The sequence below is a fragment of the Pestalotiopsis fici genome, assembly GCF_000516985.1.
Source record: "Pestalotiopsis fici W106-1 unplaced genomic scaffold PFICI_Scf_11, whole genome shotgun sequence".
Classification (NCBI taxonomy): Eukaryota; Fungi; Ascomycota; class Sordariomycetes; order Amphisphaeriales; family Sporocadaceae; genus Pestalotiopsis; species Pestalotiopsis fici.
In genome coordinates this window covers 1,483,252-1,504,569 of record NW_006917101.1, presented here as the reverse complement: position 1 = coordinate 1,504,569, position 21,318 = coordinate 1,483,252, and the positions used below count along the sequence as shown (strand labels likewise).

The window sequence follows — 21,318 nt, the reverse complement described above, 5'->3', positions numbered from 1 at the left end:
CGGCCTCGTGACTCCCTCACTTCTCCTTCGCTTGCTTGCGCCTCCATTTCGAGGTTCACTTTTCTCCTTCATCTTTTATTCCGTTTCCCGCCGCGTCCATCTTGACAACCTCTTCTCTTTTTGCCTCCCCTTCCTCGTGCGATATCCCTGGTCTTGTGCCAGTCAACCCCCCCCAGTTGCTCTCCCGGAGGCCCGAATGGGGTGGTTCAGAAACGACATGGTGAATTGAGCGCTGCATCTACGTTAGACACGAACAGCACATTTTCCAAACTTTTCACAACGACGCAAGCCCGGTGCTACGATCAACCTCTTCTTCACTTTATTTAAAGGAAAAAAAAAATCAATCAGAGCATCAGGCCCCGTTGTGGCCATTTGAGGACGGGGGCTAGGTACTGTTACCACGCTCTGGCCTTCCAAAAGTCGCAATCATGCGTCCTCCGAGAATCGCCATTCTATCCCTCTTCTTCGCCGCCTGTCTCTTCCTTCTCTGTCGCTCTATCGCCGCGGCCGCCCGAACATCTACTGCAATTTCAGCACCGCCTTCTACACGGGATTCTGGCTTCCGGTCGTTCTTCTCATGGTCGGCACCGTTTTCGCTATTTTCCCCAAATGCAATCATTACCATCGCAGACGACAATAGCACCTCCCTTGCTGCACGCCCAGCCGCGTTTGGCCCCCCTCTGCCGAGCAAAGGCCTGAGCGGTCAGCTATGGATTGGTAGTGGTTTCACCGAGGAGAGCCTTCAGGATGGCGAGGAGAGTGATGGCGAACAGGGCTGCAGCGACGTACCCGGATGGGATGGCGGAAGTATCGCTGCCTTGAAGAGCTCGGTCAAGAAGATGAATGACAAGACAAAACCGGGAGCTTCCGCCGGCAGTAGCAAGAACGGCAAGCGAGATGCTGGATTGAAAACGCCCATGCTCGACCGTTTCTCGTCCTCAAAGACCGAATCAACCTCCAAGAACAAGGCTGTCAATGATGGCACCGACGACTACCTTCACGCGGGCTTGGACAGTTCTAGAATGCAGAATGATGCAGCTGCCTTGTCAATGCCAGCCCACGCCGATATCCAGTCGATACAAGAAGGAGCCGAAATTGCTGGCAAGATCGTGCTGCTCAGTCGCGGTGGCTGTGGTTTCCTCGAAAAGGTGAAATGGGCGCAAAGACGCGGTGCCATTGCTCTGATCGTGGGAGACAACCAGCGCGGAGGACCATTGATCCAGATGTACGCGCGGGGCGACACTTCAAATGTGACGATTCCTTCTATCTTCACATCACGAACCACGGCATACTTGCTGTCATCTCTGATGCAGCCTGGAAGTTTTATCGAGGACATTATCGACGAGAACGGCAAGTCTTCGTACCAAGTCCAAAACTCTGACAAGGCTCGAAGGAAAGCCCGCCTGCAAACTGCAACAACCACTGAACTCCCGAGGGCGACTGATGCTTCTGGGATGAAGACACCAGCTCTGAAGAAGACAGCTGGCGCCACTACCGGGGAGGGCAACAAGCCCGAGGTCTCGAGCCGTGGCTGGCTTTCGAGCATCTTCCGTTGGGACTCGGGTGCAAACACTGCAGAGAGGAGTCGCCCACCAAGCAGTGGCCAGCATGATTGGGTCCTCGTTGACGAATTTTCTGATAGCCAGGACGAAGCCATCAAAAGCAGCCGAGAGAAGGCAGCCAAAGCTGGAAAGCATCCCGATACCAAAATGGACAAGCCCTCGGGCGATGGATTCCGCATCGGTGTCGAGGACTGGAGGGATCCTGATCTGCTTGGCTCTTCTCTCCAAGAGGATGAGGACTCCAAGGGTATCAGCAAGGACGGCACCAAATCGCCATCTGGAAACAAGGCCAACTCGAATAAAGTGGATGAGAAGAAGACCAAAGATGCCAATCGACCCAATGGCGGCAGCATTACTCCCGGCAGTGGAGAATATTCGCCTGATGGTGCCTCACGGGTAAAAGCTCCTGCATTCAAGGCAGAGAAGCCAAGGCCAGACGCTGACGAGCATCATGGATTCCTGTCGAAACTGTTTGGAGGTCATGGAGAAGAAGAAGAAGTTCCTGAAACACATCCTCATCCACCTCCCATCAAGACCCCAATTGCTGAAAAGCCAGCTCCTGGCGAGCTAACCCCGCCGGAACATGATGGTCTTTGGGTTATCATCACGCCCACTAGTGGTGCAAGCCCGTTTTTCGATACGCTTCTGGTTCTTGTCATTAGCCCGCTGATTACTTTGACTGTCGTCTATGCACTCTTGATCTTGCGCGCGCGCATTCGCCGTCGCAGGTGGAGGGCTCCCAAGTCAGTAGTGGAGAGATTGCCTGTCAGGACATTCCACACAGTGGCATCGACTCCAAGTCAATCGCCTAGAGTCACTCGACCGCCCTCACCTTCGCCGCCCTCGCCAACGACCCCCTTGTTGCAAGGTCAGCAGAGCACTTCGCGACCCAGACCTCGTTCTAGGACAACTACTGGTATTGCAAGCGATTTACTACAGGTCAATTCTTCTCTACAGGTCCCCAGATCGCCACCGCAGGAGAAACCAAGTGAGTGGAAAAAGTATATGGGAAGGCAAGTCGAATGCGTTGTGTGTCTTGAAGAATATGTCGATGGCGTGAGTCAGGTCATGAGCCTCCCTTGCGGCCATGAATTCCACGTTGAGTGCATGTGAGTCAAACCCCACACGAATGATCCAAGTTTTGTCACTAATGATATGCAGCACACCTTGGTTGACCACTCGTCGTCGCACGTGCCCTATCTGCAAAGGAGATGTCGTCCGGTCACTTGCGCGAGGCTCGCCTTCTAGTCCACGCTACGAGCCGTATCGTGACGATAGTGATGACGATTTCGGTGCCGAAGCGTCCACGTCGTTGAATAATTCAGCTGAACGATCGGCCGATGATAATGATTCTGATGTGGAGCAAGGAATTCTCTCATCTACTTCGCGGAGAAGCCAGCCCCAAGAGAGTTGGTTTTCTACTCTGTCCAGAAGCCTCAGAGAAGTGTCCAACCCAAGGCGCTCAAGATCCCGTGATTCAACTGCGGATCGAGATAGGTGATTTGGTCTCGACATGACCGTTTCTCTTCCCTGGCAGGTATCCCACTCCTGGGATCACCACATATATGGCGTTTGGTCCTTGCTCATAGCGATTTTTTGAAACTCGTTGAAGACGAGTAGGTTTGTGAATGATTTTTGGGGGCGTAACGACAGTGACTTGGAACAGTCCACTGCGATGGCGCATACTATGGAAGGAACTCTCACTCTCACTCTTGTTGATACCACTTTTCTGAATTAGTTCCATAGAGATGTCCATGGATGACTGGCACAGGTTGTGCGCAGGATTTCTGATGATGCAGTTATTCTACAAGGAATGACCACGGATATAATACCCCTCGGCCTTGTTGGCTAGGAAAGATCGTGATCACCATGACAGATAATAGAAAGCAAGGAAATTCATCTCCATTCAATAACTTTTCAGTTTATTTATCCTGTTCACGTGTCGCCTTGCTAACTTGGATTGTATGCACTTGTTGCCAATCGGCGCTCAACACGTCTATCGTCTCCCACTTGTGTCTACGTCGTCTTGTTATGTGGGCTCAATAGACTGACGGATTAGAAATCAGTATCTTAGGTCTCATGAGGATTGAATTTAATGTTTGGACACCCAGAACCTACCTACATTCTTTAAACCTTGCCGATATTTGACTACTCATCGTGATACAAGCTTGATGACTGGCATAGGCACGATTACTGTTTCAACTCACCTCCGATTCACAAGTACTTTTCATATTCAATAAAGTCCTCGCCATGAGCAATATGAACTGGCTTCAATTTGCCATGAATCAAAGGGTTAGATATCATGTTATCTCAAAATAATAAAAGGGACATCATGAGAGGCAAAAAGGTTGGACTCTAATAAATAAATATGTTATTTTTAGAAGACGATATCAACACGTTGCCATATCGTTATGCAAAATGTCATCATACAGACAACATACCTCGGATGGAGATAACCCACCTTACATTTCAGTTTCCTCCCATGAGTACCATGGTGGTGAGCAGCCAGGTGACGAGGTTCAAGAAGCTGCCCCAGCGGCTTTTCCTAGATTCCAAGAACTCCCAGCCGAGCTCCGCACCATGGTTCTGCAAGAGCGCCTAGACGAAGAACTAATCCCGCCGATACAGACCCTCACCATCATGGCACACGACAATGGCCAGGAGCCAGAGCCTCACGTCCTGACGCGCGGCATCAAGAGCAAAGACCGCGGCCTATGGCACACGGGCAATCGTCTCGTGCGCGCCGAGGTCGAGAGGCGCTGCTGTCCGGCGCTTTTGCCCGTGCGCCAGCTGACGGATCCGGGTTCCCATCGGTACTTGATTAACCAAGGCCTCACGCGGTCGACGCCCGAGCGGCACCGTGACATGGGTCAGCGTCCGATGCCCCGCGGGACCGTCTTTTACGTCGGGCCCGAGGTGGCCTCGATGCTCCTGCTACTTTCCGAAGAGCGACCAGTACATGATGACGGGAGTACTCTGGGTCAAGTTGAGAACGGACGGCTGCATTTGGATTGGCTGGAGAATCTCCTTTTGGACCACCATACCTTCCGCGTGCTCCTCCGCCAGGCCGAGAGGACCGGCAATGACCAACCTTTTCGCTTCGCGCCCAACCTGCGCACGCTCTACCTGGGCTTCGGACGGCGGTGGACCGAGGTGGTCATGATCGAGGCCCGCTCGGCTGAGGACACGCTCCTGCCGGTCCGGCTGCTTCAACCTCCCAGCAGCAGTCGAGACGATGATGATGATGATGTCGGCGAGCCCACTGGCTTGGTCATGATGGCCGTGGGTGGACACGCCGGCCGCGAGCAGGAGATGCACGGCGGGCTTACGGCCATGATCATGGATGCGGCTAGGCAGAGTCTTTCTGATGTGCGGGCGCTCGAGGCGAGTGGCTTGCAGGTGCGTTGGGTTGTGGTACGGGATGACTGTATGGTGAGACGCAAGGAGTTTATTGCTTTGTATGATTCCTTGTGACTGCTAGGAGATTCCTCTCGCCGTTGGGACTACAAGGTAGGTACTAGTAGGTGCCGGGTTACGCTGCGGACAGGCCCGCTTTCTCGGCGTCGATTTGTTGGTACGGATTGATCATTAGTAATAATACAATGTGCGGTGATCAATAGATAGTCGTAGGCACCTATTGCAAAGGAAACGTCTGTCGAGGAGAAATCTTGATCCCTTTCTACAGAGTGAATATTGTGTTACTATGCCCTCAATGTAATCTTTACTGGAAACCCGTCAACGGGATGAGAGCCAGCACCTCCCATCTCCGCCTGGTATACTCGGTTTCCTTCCACGGTGGTGATGCCCTTCTTTGCATGCTTCTTGTCCCATTCAGCGTACGCAACATTGATGTCAAACATCCTGAGCGTCATGACTAGCACCACCTTGAGTTCCAACTGTGCAAGTGTCTGTCCGATGCAGGCACGTGGGCCCCATTCAAATGCTCTCCAAGATCCCTTTTTGGGGTAAAGAGGATCGTGAGGCTCTACTAGCCATCGATCTGGTATAAACTCATCAGGCTTTGCAAAGACCTCGGGGCTGTGGTGCATGACTAGATTGAGAGTCCATATGTAACAATCTTCAGTGGGGTATTGTTTACCATCCTCATCTGTCAATATCAGGTCAGAGCGACCGTCGCGAATGCTTGCGCCGGGCGGGAAAAGGCGAAGCACTTCTTTGATGACTGCTTGGGTGTATGGGATTTTGTTAAACTGAGTTGCATCTCTGGTCACTTCCTGTTGAATATGCTCTATGGAAAAGTCGGATCCAAAGACGGTATCGTGCTCACTTCGGACCTTTTCCAGGATATCCGGATGCTGGAAGAGGAGATAGTAGCAGTACAACAGGGTACTGCTAGTCGTATCATGTCCAGCGTAAAGGAACAAACGAAGTTGTGGTATTACGAGTTGTTTAAAGGCTTCTCTTGAAAGCTCTTTTGTATCACTCACGTCCTTCAGATACTCATCCATGACTAAGGAAAGCACAGATCTAGCTTGTATATGCTTTGCAGGGTCTCGACGAGACTGTACTAGCTCATCAAACCTCTTGTCGATCTCACCGCTGAGGTAGCGATCTATGCAGAAACTGGTATATTTTTGTATCAAGGGGCGAGGACTGAGAAAGCGGCGAAATGGATTGAATGACGTTGCAAACGGCGTCCAATAAACCTGTCGCCGCACGCCATCCGCTAGAACACTTCCTTGAGTCTGGTAGTGCAGGCGAGAACCGCTTTATGCGGAAGTAACGATTAGTATGAGCCCTTGATAGGAAGGTTAAGACTGATGGCGGCGAGAAACCACTTACAGAGTTACCTGGCTGATTATGTCAAATGTTAGGCGTAATGTATATTCTTCCAGCTGGAACATATCCCCCTGCCTCGCAGCATCATGCAGCAACTGGCACAAGACTGCGGTTTCGTCCGCAATCGCTGGAGCAAGCCTCGTAATGTAGTTGGGGGCAAATCCTGGGTTGAAGAGTGCACGCCATTTTTTCCAGGTGCCTCCATGCATCGTCATCAGTGAAGGCCCGCCCATAATAACCTCCAATGTGTCAGTTATGACTTGCGGCTTGTCGAGAAAGGCAGCCTCAATCTGGGCTGCGGTGTATGGATTGGCGACAACCATGAGAGTCTTGTTAAAAGGCCATAGATTGAGATAGAAGATGCCCTTGGGAAACTGCTTTGCTATCACCCGCACCATGACGTGCGTGGTGACATTTCGTGGCAGATTCTGCATGGCTTTCTTTACCGCGACCAAGTGACCAAAGACTGGATGGTACGCCGGCATTGGCTGAGGCCGAATCACGTATCAGCCTGATCAAAAGAACCTTGCCCGGCGCGTGGAGACTTCAACTCACTGCTTTGGCTTCCTGCAGCTTCCTCACATGTCTTCGGTTCGTGAGGAATCTGGATACAAACAGAGCGAGCAAAGTAACCGCTGTTGCGACCACAGTGGTCGCCCCAAGCTGAGCCATGACAATGTCGTTCAACAACCAAGGGTGGGACGAAAAAGGTAATGCACCAAGGGTTGAATAGAGCCTTTCTTCATTCGATGCAACCGGGACACATTTGAGCAGAAATCCGAAGAGCTGGCAGTAGCATGGATGATTTTACCTTTATGCTGATTGGCAGTAGAATGATTGTTACTACATATCTTTGTCATGGTCTGGGCTCTACAGCGAGGCGGGGCGGGATCACGTCCCGTAAACGCTTTTTGGTCAGCTTGTAGTAGCCTGGTCCAATTCCCGCGCTGTGCCCCGTTGGTGCAGTTCCCAGTGGTTTATGTTTCCCGCATTTCTCTCTATAATTTGCAAGCTATTGGCCTATTATTCAGTTCTTTTTGTTTTCTTTCTTTTCCCCCCTTCACTTTAACATTCTGGGCGATTGAACTTGACTGGTTTCCCCCTCTCCAGTCACTTCTCTTGACAAGTTCCACAGCGACTTACCACCTGGCAATGGATCTTGGCGCCCCTCCCTTAAAGCCATGGAAATACCACAATTGAAAGCAGGAAGCGAAGGCGAGTTCAGATCATGTTTATATGTAATGGCATTGCCCTATTTCTGGCAGAGGTTCATATGCATAATGATGAGAACTCCCTTCTAAGCAAAATTTATTATTAAACTCGAAATACGTTGATGATTACCTGGCATATCCTCTGCCCGTGTAAGTTGTAAGGTTTGGGTCTGAGGAGTACTCTGTACAGCACCAGTCGCAGTCTGTATAATAGGTTGTGGGGGTATTATGTGGGTAATGCCAAGAAGAATGTGAATTTGTTTATAGTATAATCATGCCAGCACAAAAATGGCGTTGTATTCATGTTAAATTTGGACTATAGTGGCGACTTCATGACATTGCAATCATTTTGGTCCAATCTTTTTAGCCCAATTCTTACGCAGTGATCGATCATCTACTGATGGTCGCGTGACTGCTGCTGAACCTTGCAAGTGAGTATCTTGGTGTAGAGCCGATTGGCCCAGCTGCAATCCTACCGATTTGCAGAGATCCATGACTCAAGACGTTCACCGAATCACACAATTTCCCTCATATCTCATAGCTCAGATCACTAAAAGACTAGCTTCATTCAGAGGCCATTCCCACCAGCCACCACCCACCGCCATCCCATCTCGGGCGTTATTAGCGATGTCATCGGTGCCGACACCGGCAAGGCGCCCGCCTCAGAGCCGAACGCCCCGCTTCTCCAGACTGTTTTTTTCAATGTTGGGCCCGGGCCGTCTGCCCAGACTCTTTCTATTGCTGTATTCCGTACAACAAACAAAAGTGATATTATTTTGACATACAGAGGATGTCTGCAGTCCTTGGGCCGATCAAATGGTTCTACCATGAGTTCGGCATCGCTTCGATCCATGAGACTGGCAGAAATGCCTATTTCATCATCTTGGCTCGGTCTTTTCGGATGATTGCCTATGGCGCAAACTCACTAATACTTGGTACGAGAAACGATGAACCTTGGCAGCCAACGCCAATTAAAAAAAAAAAAACCTGATGCTAATATTTTACGTAGCAATCTTCTTCTCGGCTCTGAATTTTTCAGATCATCAGATTGGGTTATTCATGACCCTGACTTTACTCGGAGATGTGTTTCTCGGCACGTTCCTTACTCTTGTTGCCGACAAACTCGGCAGACGAAAGGTCTTGTTGGCTGGTTCCTTCCTGATGGTCTTCAGTGGCCTGGTCTTTGCCGTGTTTGAGAACTTTTGGATCCTTCTATTGGCTGCTATACTTGGCGTCATAAGCATTACCGGCGGAGACTTTGGTCCTTTTCGCAGTATCGAAGAGTAAGCGTAATCATCGTCATTCGAATTAGAGTTTCCGGTACACTTACACCATCTACCAGGTCCATCCTGTCTCAACTTACCACACCTGAGACGAGATCCGATGTCCTCGCGTGGTATGTCACAACGTCCACACTGGGGTCTGCATTCGGCAGCGAGGCCTCAGGCCGAATCATCCGTGTGCTGGAAGTCAGAGACGGCTGGACGACGATTGATGCTTACCACGCGATATTCTGGATATACGCCGTCATGGGCATCGTCAATGCGCTCTTGACTTTTCTATTGACGGAAGCTTGCGAGCTCGAGACTGAAAAGGACTATGTCCAAGTGCCACAAAGCGAGGGGCAACATGTTGCGGATCCCAGCCATGTACAATTACCCAGGCCCGAGGAGACCAGACCAGCCCGCAACTGGTTTATGCGGTCCGTGACTTGGTTTTCGACTCGGCTGGCGGACATATCGGCGCCGACGAGGTCTGTCATGTATAAACTCTGGTTTCTATTGGCCGTGGACTCCCTCGCCGACGGCATGGTCCCGTACTCGATGACAAACTATTATTTGGATCAGACCTTTCACCCTAGCAAGGCCACTCTGGGCGATATCAATTCGGTGGCCTATTTCTTGGGGGCCATTTCCTCGGTGTTTGCAGGTCCGCTGGCGCGGCGCATCGGCTTGATCAACACCATGGTTTTCACCCATGTCCCATCGTCGGCCGCAGTGTTGCTGTTCCCATTCCCTCCCGTCTTTTGGTTGGCAGCGGCTCTGCTCTTCCTCCGAGCGGGCCTCAACAACATGGACCAGGCTCCCCGCACGGCCTTTATCGCCGCTGTCGTCAAGTCGGAGGAGCGGACCGCCGTCATGGGTGTCACTGCCATGCTACGGACGCTCGCGGCCATGACTGGGCCGACTCTTACGGGTATTCTGGCCTCTGGCGACAGATTTTGGATCGCCTTTGTCGTGGCTGGCAGCTGTCGCCTGGCTTACGACCTTGGACTCTACGCCATGTTTGTGAATATGAAGCTCTACCAAAACGAGAAAAACAACGATGCAGAGACGATGAGTGGTTCATCCCGGGGAAGACGAGAGCTTGACGAGGAGCAATCGTTCCAGTTGGATAGCCTGGACGACTCTGACAGTGAAATTGAAGAGGAACCAAAGGAGCCGAAAAATATTGATAAAGAATCGACAAATGGGTCTCTGGCTTTACCACGACAGGGTGAGACGATTAGAAGCAGAAGCCCACATAGCCTGAGGCGCGCCGGTTTGAAATGATGTGACGACATTATTCATCAAAAGTCCGAAGCATCTGAGCGGATACCTATAAAGAAGGAGTGGAAATCAAGAATGCATATTGGGAAAAGCATTTGTTGTCTTACAAGGTATGCATGACCATGGGATCTCCACTGTCAAAGCGTTGCTATACAGTGGTAGCCATGGATTAGTACTATGGACCAGAATGAATAGATGTAGAAACTTGATAGACTGTATTCAAGAACCTTTTCCATTTCGATTCAACTAACGCGATTGAGAGCTCTAGGACCTCCAATACTATAGTCCATGACATGATAATACTCACCAATGCTGTACCGATCTTTCAGCACTGATAAGTCTTGACCCCCAACCGTACGATCCTGCTCCGGCCCAAGTGCCGTCATATGGTCCCCGTCACGGTGCTCTCCTCATTAACGTTCCACCTCAACTGGGGAGCTAAAATCATGGGGGAGGACCACCCCCGCAATCCCCGCGACATTGTTCCCCGACCTCCTCCAACTTTCTGTGCAGATCCCCTCCCGTTATGTGGGGGAACGGGCGCTTAGAATCACCCTTCAGGGGATCGTCGTCTGTTCTGGTAGGAGTATTTGTACTCTGCTATGTTCTGGTAAAGTTTGGCAAAGGACTTGTTCCTTTGCAGCGATGGAATACAACGAGTTTTCACATTGGAAACCCGAAACTGAAGCATCGAGATGGCTGGTTGGTATACTATCGGAATTGCGCTCTTCGCATCTATTGGTACATTCTTGTTTGTAAGTGGCCATCTCTCCACGATTTCATAAGCAGTTGCTTACGAGCTCTAGGGATTCGATACTGGCATAGCAACAACAAGTGAGTACCACGGACCGCGATTGTTTATCTGAAATTAACAATCATAAGCTATTGCACATCAGAGCTGGATCGAGTATATGCATCACCCCTCCAATGGCCTGACAGGAGCAGTCGTGGCCGTCTATATTGCAGGCGAAGCCCTGGGCGCCCTGACACAAACCTTTATTGGTGACAAGCTTGGCCGCATCCGCTTCATGCAGCTCATGTGTGTCATTGTCACTATTGGCACCGTAATTCAGACCGCGTCAGTCAATATCGGCGTCTTCTTGGCTGGCCGCGCACTGGCGGGATATGCGGTGGGCGGACTGGTCGCAACTGTGCCCATCTACCTCAGCGAAATCTCGGCCCCCGAGCAGAGAGGTCTTATTGGAGGCATCTCTGGATGTGGCATCTCTTTCGGCACCATGATGTCCAATTGGGTCGGGTTTGCTTGCGGCTTTGCTCCCTACGGTGCGACGCAGTGGCGGTTGCCCTTGGGCATCCAGATCCCATGGGGCGTCGTCATGTTCATTGGCCTTTCCACCTTTATGCCCAACTCTCCGAGGCAGCTCATCAGGGCGGGACAGATTGATTACGCTCGCAGAGAGTTTATCAAGATCCGAAGAGACTTGCAGTCACACGAGGCGCAAGAAGAATTTGCTTTCATGAGGGCACAGATTGAATACGAAATGTCTCGAGAGATCAAGTCGGTGCGCGAGGCATTTAAGCTGTATCGTCACCGCGCCCTCGTCTCTATAGCCGTGCAGACCATGACGAGTCTGACTGGCGTCAACGTCATCCAGTACTACCAGACCATATTGTACCAGTCTCTGGGCATTGAGAGAAACACCATCCTGGCTCTTGCGGCTGTGTATGGAACTATTGCATTCGCCTCCAACGCACTCACCACTCGATATCTGACCGACCAGTGGGGTCGCAGGAAGATGATCATTGCTGGGCTTGCCGGCATCATTGTCATTGAGATCTACGCCGCTGTCATGCAACGGGCATTCCAAAACTCGTCCAACAGAGTCGGCAAGGGTTTCGCCGTGCTGGGCATCTATCTCTTTGTCGTGTGCTACTACGGCATGCTCAACAGCACGACCTGGCTATACGGGGCCGAGGTTCTCCCCATTACGCTGCGGAGCAAAATTATGGGCCTCGCCGCGGCTAGCCACTTTATTGTCAACGTGGCCGTGACGGAAGCTGGGCCCAGCGCGTTTGCCAATATCAAGGAAAACTATTACTACGTCTTTGTCGCGTGCACGCTCTTCTTCCTCGTTTTGGCGTGGTTCTACTTTCCCGAGACGCGGAGGAAGACGTTGGAGGAAATCGCCAGGGACTTTGGCGACAAGGTTGTCCTGGTGGACGAGACGGACGTTCAGAGGGAACATACCAAAATGACCAAGGATATCGCTGGGGACGAGGCGGGAGTGGAGCAAGTAGAAGCGATTTCCCAACAGTCTGGACGAGCTTAAACCGAAAATCGATACATTTCTGTTGGGAATGTTGATGTTAGTCAAGATGTTACGAAGTCGCAGCCGTTTTATTCATTCAAAGATGTTCACTAGAAACAGAGGCTATTGAGAATATTCGATACAAGTATGTCTAGGTAGATTCACTATGTCACTCGGCCTGAACCATTGTCTATAGGTTATAAGAAAGCCGAAACTTTTATACTGAACTCGTACATCTAAATCACTGGATCAAAATTGCCATTCTTGCCCTTAACAATCCCGTCGATATCACTAGTGACCCAACCACCATAAAAGTCGCCAGGCTGTGCCTCGACCTTTTCGCCGTCCACGACACAGTCCCACGGTCCAGCGTAAAAGGACAAAAAGTCCTTGAGTGGCTCGAAACCTCGCGTGGGGTTGTCATATGACCATATACGGTTTGATACTTTGTTGCCATCCAACTCAATGGAATAGTACGTTGCCCTTCCTTTCCATTCACAATACGACGACCGAGGTGTCCGAGTCAGGGGAAGCTTGACCGAGGACGGCGGAAGATAATAGGCTGGTGAGGTTAGATGTCAGAAAGAGCCTTGCAAGTGAGCGAGGGAATTGAGTCGTACTGGGAGGGTGATGGGTTTCGAGAACCCAAAAGGACTCCTTGGTGTCGGCGATTAACTTGTCACCCCATTTGATCTGTAAATGACGAGGTGTGCGCTCCAGCAGTGGAGGTCGGGGAAAGGACTGTACGTTGAGTTTTGCTTTCGATGTCATACTGTAAAACCTTATGAATGCCGTATTTCTCATGAGCCCTGCTTTTATACCATTCGAGGTCATGAAAGATTGAGGATAACAAGTCCATCATGGTGTATAACTGGAAAGTACGGCCGCTATGTGTGCGCCAACTTATAGTGCGTCATGACCCGGCCCCACATTCGGCCGCTTGAGTGCCAACAATCGGCCTTGTGTGGCCGTAACATGTATTCTTTGTTTCCGCATACTTTCCTGACTACTTTCCTGACAATTTGTCGCGAAACCCGAATTTGTTCAAGATGTGTATTTCATAACATTAATATGGAAAGTGTCCTTGGATAGCATCCATTACTGAGGTAGACATGAAGGGGCTGCAAAGAGTAGACCCTTCCGGCAACATTCGCCTGGATAACAAATATGGATGCCAATCAAAGAAGCACTTGGCACTGGATAAGGTACCAGAGACAGCCCGGGGGAATTTCATGTACATGCAGTAGGCATGCCTTCAGTGGTTGCAGTGGCTGAATCAAGACCGACAGCCGCTAGCTGCGTCATCTTGTGGCGCGGTTTCTGCAGAGTCCCCCCGCGAACCCCACTAAGCCATGGGCGGTTGTTGGACGCCCAAACACCATCCCATTGATTGCCCTTTAGTCGTGCATCAGCGGAACCGCCGAAACGGATCAGCCATTTCCTCTGCCACCACCTGACACCTACAGATCCCAGACTGCTCCAACATCTGGCCAAACTCTGTCAAACTAGAACCACCTGCAAGGTCAACTCAATTTTCGCAACCAATACAGGCACCAACCGAAAACCTGCGAACATTTCACCTAATCCAGTTCCTTGGGCATCCATCACTCACCGATACATCACCTTGAAAGTCCGCATCAGGCACCCACCAACGCTTCGCTTCGCATTTCAGCCGCGCATCTTCGCAACTGCGCGCATCACGATTCTCACCACCTTTTGCCACTTCTAGCAATTCGCGATCGTTTTCTCTTTCACCATGTCGAACAGACAGATCGCCCGCGACATGCAGGTCGAGTTCCAGGCTCGGGTACGTCTCCCATGATCACCGCGACACCACACCAGTCCCTTGAGCGTCGCCGACTAATTCCATCGCTCCACAGTTCCAAGCCAAGCAGGCGCGCAAAGAGGCCCAGAAGGCCGCGAAACAAGACCCTCTCCTCCGAAAACAGATTCAAGAACTCCTCAAGAAGGGCGAGACCGCCAAGGCCTACCAAAAGGCCAAGATCCTGCTGTCAAAGCAGGCCCTCGCTGCTCAGATGGACCAAATGGCCGACATGGCTGAGCTCTCGGCATCCCAGATACAGGCCAACAATGCCATGAACCGCATGACGCACATGATGGGCCAGTCCAGCAAGACAATGGGCATTGCTCAGCGTACCATGAACCCCGAGCGGACGCTCACGACCCTTGAGCAATTCAAGCAGCAGAACGAAGAGTATGCCATGAGCAACGGCATCTACCAGGATGCCATCTCCCAGAGCACGAGCGCCACTGTCAGCGAAGATGCCGTACACGAACTGCTGGGCAAGCTGGCCGACGATGCCGGTGTCCAGCTGAGCTCTCAGTTCAACGAGGCGCAGCCGAGCAAGGCAGAGCCCGTCGGACCGCAGACGAATGAGCCCACTGCAGAGGAGGAAGACGCTTTGCAGCAGAGACTTAGGGCACTGCGCGCCTAGGAGGCTGCCGGAAAATGGATCGAGACACACCCCGCTGTCCATCACGAAGACTTGGCCGATTAGACTATGAGGAATGAAGGAAGAGATGCGCTTTCACGAGCCGCGCAATGACCAAGCCTACTTGCAGAGGCCCACAGCACATACGATAGCAGCGATTGATAAATTTGTGGACATTACGACGGGTACAATGGAGTTATCAAGGCGTTTCAAGATTTTCTGCTCTCTTTGCATCACTCGCTCGGAGGTGTTCTGGACATTTGACATTGTTTTTTGGTCATTAGCTAGACAATCAATAATGTTATGGTTTCCGACCTTTGAAGAAAAGCTAAATTGCTACAAGTGATATGTACAGAGAAGAAAGTGTAAATGACAAGTCTATCGGTTACATGCAGAGTAATGCCGGCCTATTTCACATGTCCAAAACTAATACATGATGACGAGCATCTTCTGAATGCTTAAAAATAACTGGCTCCCGACTTAGTTATCGAGCAAGAAAACGGTTTCATTCAGAGCCCGAGTGTTGATCTAACACATTGTCAGTCCTTTCTGATCTTTACAAGGAGGGGAAATGTGGTTACTCACTACACTGCGGCTGACATTTCTCAGATCAGGCACGCCAGCCTGGGCAGCGTCCCGGATAATCTCCTGCTTCATGATCTGGATCAGCTTGGTGACACCATCCAAACCAAAGCAGTTTGCAAACATGAACCTAGTATTTCTGTCAGTTTCTGCAATGTCGGTGAACAACTTTGAACTCAGGCTGACGGGGGCACGAACGATCTTCCCAATCCGACCATCTTGACGCCGAGCGCGAGTAGCTTGACGACATCAGAGCCATAGCGCACACCGCTGTCGGCCATGACCTCTACCTGGTCAAACACCTGTGGCGCATTGCGGTAGATCTCGTAGGCAATCTCAACAGGCGAGGGCGAGTGGTCGAGCTGGCGCCCGCCGTGGTTGGAAATGTAAATGGCCGGGGCGCCCTTCTCGACCGCCATCAGCGCGTCCTCTACTGTGCTGATACCCTTGGGGATCACGGGCAGTGAGGTTCGGTTTCGAATTTCGTCATAGAGGTCCCACTATAGAGTTATGAATTAGTGCACTGATCAGTACGTGTGCTTGGGAGACATATATGGGCAGGGGAAATGGATATTGATGATCATGTTGAGAACTTACAGTCAGAGCTGATGTTACCGAGTTTCTGGACATAAAATTAGTGCTACAATAACAAAGACACACACGGGACAAAGCATAACATACGCGTTGGTGGTGTCATAGCGAGCGGCGCGGTGTCTGACCGAGTCCGCTGGAGCATCAATAGTCCAGACAATTGCTTTTACTCCGTATGCCTCGGCACGCGCAATGTTGTCCCAAGTGACGGAAAGATTGGCGTTGGTATAGATCTATAATTTCTAGTCAGTGCGACCCTGGAAAGCTGTTGGAAGTATGGACGTACCTGCTGGAAAGTGACCTGCGGACCGTTGAGTGTGTCGTTGTGTGTCTGCTTCTGAACACCAATCTCCTCGATCGTCTTTGATGCGTACAAGGCTGCCTGTCATGGCAAGTTAGATCGTCTTGATCATATTGTTTCATCAAGAGTATAGATGGCTCCAGGAATCGAATCTCACTTACAGTGTACAAGATATCTTCGTTTGCTGCTGCATCAACAAAGTTCAACTCGGCCCTCTCGTCACCATAGACTGCCCTGGCCGCAGGAGCAATAAAGATGGGAGCACTAAAATTGTAGCCCAAGAAGGTGGTCCTATTTTCATTAGTAAATGATTTTGCGGTCAAAAAGCAAGCCCACCTACGGCAATGTCTTGTTAACACCAGAGACATCAGTCAACATGCGAGCTCTGAACTTGATTTTGGACCAGATATCCAAGTTATTACGGTAGCCTGGATCCGACATTTTAGTAGCTTAATATCATGACATGGATTGACCATCTTACTCCATTCGCCAGCTGACCCTGTTCGGTAGAATGAATACTGCTGCAGATCGAGATGCTGTTCTGCAGCCCAGTCAAAGTCTGGGACACCGCGGATATCCTTGAGAAGAGGCAATGAGCCCTCGGTGTAGTTGGTGCTGTACAAGTAATCCTCAAGGCCAGTGTCCGGGGCGTTGATCCAAGGCTCTGCAGCGAGAGCCGCGGCAACGAAACCAAGGCAAAGGAATGAGTGCATATTCAAGGAACGGACTTGACAATTCCCAGAGAAAGACTTGAATTTTTCGTGACTCCGACTTCAACACAGAAATACGCACAAACGCAAAAGATGACTCCGTCCTCTATATACATCACGTCCGGAGTTATCCTCAATAGGCCGGCGGCTCAGCCGTCATCGCATTTGCCATTATGGGGAAGAAAAACTCTTGGACTCATTTCCGCTGCGACGGTACCCTGCCATTTTTCTCACGATGTTGGATTCTCAATCGTGATTGTAGGATATCCAACTTGTAAAAGGCTCCAGACTTAAGTGACGCGATTCGGGGCAAATACAACATTTTTGCTGGGACAAGACCATTATACGATGCATAGTGGAGCATACCAAGAGCGCCGTGATCGGTAACAGCGTTTTGATTAAGCAGGTCATTAAGCCATGGTCTCCACCGCCGGCGAGATTTCGCGGGATCGCAACTCTCTGGTTTTCTGCACATACTTGGCGTGTCAGAAGCATATCTATCAGCATGAAGAGCTTTGCTGCGAGTCGCGGTATGTAAGCATTATAAATAACGCTGCTGGCTCCACCAGAGTCTGCTGCCAAGAGAGCAACCCCCCTGGTCCACCGGCCAGTTTCCGAAGGATAAAGGCGAATGCTACTCTGTGAAAAGCTTCAATTTCTTTTTTTCGAGCCTCAATTCTTTTTAGGATACTCGATAATAACAATGTAACATTCATGGCTCGTATACCAATGGATCTATGATCTGAGAAGCCTCGGAGCCAACTGACTGGTATACAATGCTAGAGAATTTAGAGTTGTAGCGCACACTTGTAGTTGTACTCTGTAGATCCCATTTACACTGCCTCGAAACCACCCGGCCGAGTACAAATCTTTCAATGGGACAAAGTCGCCCGAGAAGCACGAGAGCCGGCACATGATATTTCTCTTACAAACATGAATCCACCATTATATTGACTAGCTTTCCCAAGCCAAGAGACTTGAATAAGAATCAAGACAAGCGAGTGCCGGCATTCTGTGATGTTAACTCTTGACGAACTTTCTGGCTGTGTATGTAGCAAGGACGCAAGTATGCAACAATTCTGCCCTGGCCAAAGACGGTCGGATCAATCAATGCCGACCATTTCATTTGGAAGCGAAAGTGACCTCGTGATTCACCAGCGCGAAAATGATTGCTTTATTACCTTTTCAATCCGAGTATATAGTCTTGTTGCATCGGTTGTTCTGGATGAACATTCATGGCCATTTACATGAACTTAAGAAACTACTTCGAGGCTAGAGTTAATGCGGTCTCAAGCTCCGAGAGGGTTTTCATCGACACTGTTCATAAACGGCGTCTGAACGAAATGATAACGAGACAATCTATTTTACCCATAAATTTTCTTTCCTCTCAACTAACAAGTGACGTATATAACTCTTCTTCCCCTAACAGCCTCTCATCTGGATGGATGACACTGGCTACCTTACTCTTCAAGGGACCGTAGTAGTGCTGCGTTCGGAACGCGCGGGCGCCGTGTCCGAAAGCGGGTACGGGATTCAATTGGCTAAGCCTCTCGGGCGCCTAAGGTAGCAGTGGCACGTTGTCAGAGTTGGCCGAATGCAGCAGTCTGCAACTCACTACGAGGCCCGGCGGCGAATCATCGAATCATTCAATCATATACTGCGGAACTCCCCCATGGTATGATGGAGTCCCATGAGATGGATTCCGAGGCGGCAGAAGTGGCGGGCGGCGGTACTTCTCCTGGCGGCATTCGGCGAGCGGTAAGCTTTGTCATACTGGGAGGTCCGGGTTCCAATTCTCGGTCGAGGCATACAGACGCCGACCTCTGCATTCTTTACTAGTGACCACATAGACTGATTATCAACATGTAGTGTGACCAATGTAGACTCCGAAAGGTCAGTTATCTAAACCATATATCACGTCTTGTCCGCCCCACTGGGCGCTCGGAGTAGTGTCGCCGTTTTTGGACGACTATACCATGCACAATCGTGCACTAATACTCCCAAAAGATTAGATGTGATAAGGAATCACCATGCTCAAACTGCAAAAGTGCCAAGAGGTCGTGCAGCTCGACCGGCCTTGGACAAAAGCCAAAGGAACCAAAGCAGCGCGTCTTGATCTCAAGCCAATAGTATGATATTACCCTGGGCTCGTCCGTTGAGGCACACTTGTACCTGGTTTTACACACCTAGCCAACTAGAATAACTGATCATCCATATAGTGAGAGAAAAATAGATGACATGCAAGATCGTCTTGCCGGTATCGAATCTCTGCTACAAAAATTGACGACATCAAATACGTCAGTCGGCGTGAATCCGAACCCAACACACTCCGTACTGACCCGGGCATCAGTCGGGAGCACACCGTCAGGGTCAAAGCCCACGCCGTCGTCATCGGCAGCTCATGATGATATCTCTACAGTAGCCGACCCTGAAGACGTTGAGTCATTTGAAGGTAACTCCTCGCTTGCAGCTCATGCCGCATTTGCCTCTGAGCTCGTGTCACGCGCGGTACAAACCAGCATGCTCGGCTCGGCTCCCTTTTCTACTCCCGATCCCAGGATAGAAGCAGCTCTTTCATCTCTTCGGCAAATGGTGAATCTTCAAACAAATCGTGGGGGCTCCACTGGCGTCGAAACAGGCTCTCAACACAGCAGAAACGTACATCGGGGCCGCTTGCGCGACCTCCCCATGCCGCCCATGGAATTTGTGATAGAAAAGCTAAGGGCACTGAAAAGCGCCCCCGGTCCCATGATGCTGTTGGTGGTGTTATGCTTTACCGACATCGACCAGTTTACAGACAGATGCAGACGTCTGTATTTCAGTACCGACGACGGGGACGTGTCAGAGTCATTATTCATCATTGTCAACGCCGGGCTCATGTACCTTTTCTTTGAAGCCTCAATCATGGCGCCAGCAAACACCTCTGAAAAGGCCGACCTTCAGCAGTTTTGTACAATGTGCCAGAACAATGTCGAGATGGCACTTGCTCACATCCCACTGCTGATGCCGGCAACCATGGAGAACATTGAGGCGCTGCTGATGGCGGCCAGCTTGTCGATTGACTTGTCCCGGCCGAGCATGGCATGGATGCTGACCAGTCGGGCGGCGCACATGTGCCGTTCCTTGGGTCTGCACCAGGATAACAGCATACGCAACGACAAGCCAGAGCTGCGGTCGGCCAAGATGTTGATGTTTTGGAGCACATACATGTTGGACAAGGGCTTGAGTCTGAGGCTGGGAAGGGCGAGCGTGCTACAGGATTACGACATCAGCATTCCGAGTGTTCTCGAGGCTACCTTTGGCGAGGTGCCCAGCCAGGCCATTTTGAGCCTGTGGATCAAGCACGCCGAGGTGCAGGGCAAGATCTACCAGCGACTATACTCGCCGGGGGCCCTCCGACAGAGCGAGCAGGGCCGCAGTCAGCAGGTACAGCTTGTGGTAAGGGACACGCAATTCCTGCTGCAAGAGACGCTGAAGCTGCTGGAAGATGTGCGCATCAATAGCCAGAGCAAAGACTCCAAGATGTTTGTAATCATCCTCAAGAGCGACGTGGTGAGCTACTATTCCAGTCTGGCGCTCGCGCAACGCGCTCTGCCCCCAAGCGGCACGGGAAGAAGTCGCACGTTTGCGGATGAGTGCTTGGAGTCGGCGAGACTGGCCATGACTACGCATGAAGAAGCAATAGCGATGATGGATGACATCAGTTTGCAGATTGTCTACATGCACTGGTAAGTGATAACAGTTACTGACTTTTGGTTTCCAATCATCTGACGTGGTCTAGGACAATTTTGTACGCCCCGTTCATCCCATTCATTGTCATATTCTGTCATGTCATTGAGACGTCTTCGGGGGCAGATTTACCGCTACTCGACAAGTTTGTCCAATCATTGCAAGCATCACGGGAGGTTTCGGCAGCTATAGACAAGCTGCATCAGCTGTCCAAGGTGTTGTATAATGTCGCTCTGCTCTATGTAGAAGCAAAGACCCAACAAAGCCTGGACCAGGACATGGTACCTGTGGGCAACGAGTTCGACATGTACCTCAGCCAGCTGGGCTTCATGCCCATGGACGAGACGGCGGCGGGCGCTGGCGGGCTTGGTCGAGATCTAACGAGGGATATGCTGCAGACTGCACAACTGGGCGACTGGTTTTCTGGTGGAAACCATATCATGGGCTTGGTTGAAGAGGATCTTTCGACTTTTAATACGTCGGCATGGTAATTGCAAACTGCCGGGATAGGAATATCGGCTGGATAATGTAAACCAGCCACGTTCCAAGTCGCATAATAA

General features: G+C 50.8%; 9 protein-coding genes across 9 annotated transcripts; 6 read left to right on the top strand and 3 right to left on the bottom strand.

Moving 5' to 3' along the window:
- Nucleotides 1-428: 428 nt before the first annotated feature.
- Nucleotides 429-3,063, top strand: PFICI_13438 (uncharacterized protein; the record flags this gene model as incomplete). The annotated part of the gene is made up of 2 exons (XM_007842019.1): nt 429-2,671; nt 2,724-3,063. 2 exons carry the CDS (start codon nt 429-431, stop codon nt 3,061-3,063), a joined length of 2,583 nt encoding a protein of 860 aa, XP_007840210.1.
- Nucleotides 3,064-3,980: 917 nt separating this feature from the next.
- PFICI_13437 (uncharacterized protein) lies at nt 3,981-5,036 on the top strand (the record flags this gene model as incomplete). Its single annotated transcript, XM_007842018.1, has 1 exon — nt 3,981-5,036. One exon carries the CDS (start codon nt 3,981-3,983, stop codon nt 5,034-5,036), a length of 1,056 nt encoding a protein of 351 aa, XP_007840209.1.
- A 227-nt stretch (nt 5,037-5,263) lies between these two features.
- Nucleotides 5,264-7,034, bottom strand: PFICI_13436 (uncharacterized protein; the record flags this gene model as incomplete). Its single annotated transcript, XM_007842017.1, has 3 exons — nt 5,264-6,290; nt 6,366-6,850; nt 6,918-7,034. 3 exons carry the CDS (start codon nt 7,032-7,034, stop codon nt 5,264-5,266), a joined length of 1,629 nt encoding a protein of 542 aa, XP_007840208.1.
- Nucleotides 7,035-8,363: 1,329 nt separating this feature from the next.
- Nucleotides 8,364-10,125, top strand: PFICI_13435 (uncharacterized protein; the record flags this gene model as incomplete). Its single annotated transcript, XM_007842016.1, has 3 exons — nt 8,364-8,508; nt 8,583-8,856; nt 8,916-10,125. 3 exons carry the CDS (start codon nt 8,364-8,366, stop codon nt 10,123-10,125), a joined length of 1,629 nt encoding a protein of 542 aa, XP_007840207.1.
- Nucleotides 10,126-10,817: 692 nt separating this feature from the next.
- Nucleotides 10,818-12,413, top strand: PFICI_13434 (uncharacterized protein; the record flags this gene model as incomplete). The annotated part of the gene is made up of 3 exons (XM_007842015.1): nt 10,818-10,877; nt 10,929-10,956; nt 11,005-12,413. 3 exons carry the CDS (start codon nt 10,818-10,820, stop codon nt 12,411-12,413), a joined length of 1,497 nt encoding a protein of 498 aa, XP_007840206.1.
- Nucleotides 12,414-12,628: 215 nt separating this feature from the next.
- Nucleotides 12,629-13,163, bottom strand: PFICI_13433 (uncharacterized protein; the record flags this gene model as incomplete). Its single annotated transcript, XM_007842014.1, has 2 exons — nt 12,629-12,954; nt 13,013-13,163. 2 exons carry the CDS (start codon nt 13,161-13,163, stop codon nt 12,629-12,631), a joined length of 477 nt encoding a protein of 158 aa, XP_007840205.1.
- Nucleotides 13,164-14,148: 985 nt separating this feature from the next.
- PFICI_13432 (uncharacterized protein) lies at nt 14,149-14,848 on the top strand (the record flags this gene model as incomplete). Its single annotated transcript, XM_007842013.1, has 2 exons — nt 14,149-14,199; nt 14,273-14,848. 2 exons carry the CDS (start codon nt 14,149-14,151, stop codon nt 14,846-14,848), a joined length of 627 nt encoding a protein of 208 aa, XP_007840204.1.
- Nucleotides 14,849-15,325: 477 nt separating this feature from the next.
- Nucleotides 15,326-17,032, bottom strand: PFICI_13431 (uncharacterized protein; the record flags this gene model as incomplete). The annotated part of the gene is made up of 9 exons (XM_007842012.1): nt 15,326-15,373; nt 15,431-15,557; nt 15,626-15,927; nt 16,025-16,049; nt 16,109-16,251; nt 16,305-16,400; nt 16,481-16,610; nt 16,660-16,747; nt 16,801-17,032. The coding sequence occupies 9 exons, from the start codon at nt 17,030-17,032 to the stop codon at nt 15,326-15,328; spliced, it is 1,191 nt and encodes a 396-aa protein (XP_007840203.1).
- A 2,235-nt stretch (nt 17,033-19,267) lies between these two features.
- Nucleotides 19,268-21,249, top strand: PFICI_13430 (uncharacterized protein; the record flags this gene model as incomplete). The annotated part of the gene is made up of 2 exons (XM_007842011.1): nt 19,268-20,757; nt 20,811-21,249. 2 exons carry the CDS (start codon nt 19,268-19,270, stop codon nt 21,247-21,249), a joined length of 1,929 nt encoding a protein of 642 aa, XP_007840202.1.
- Between the last annotated feature and the right edge of the window lie 69 nt (nt 21,250-21,318).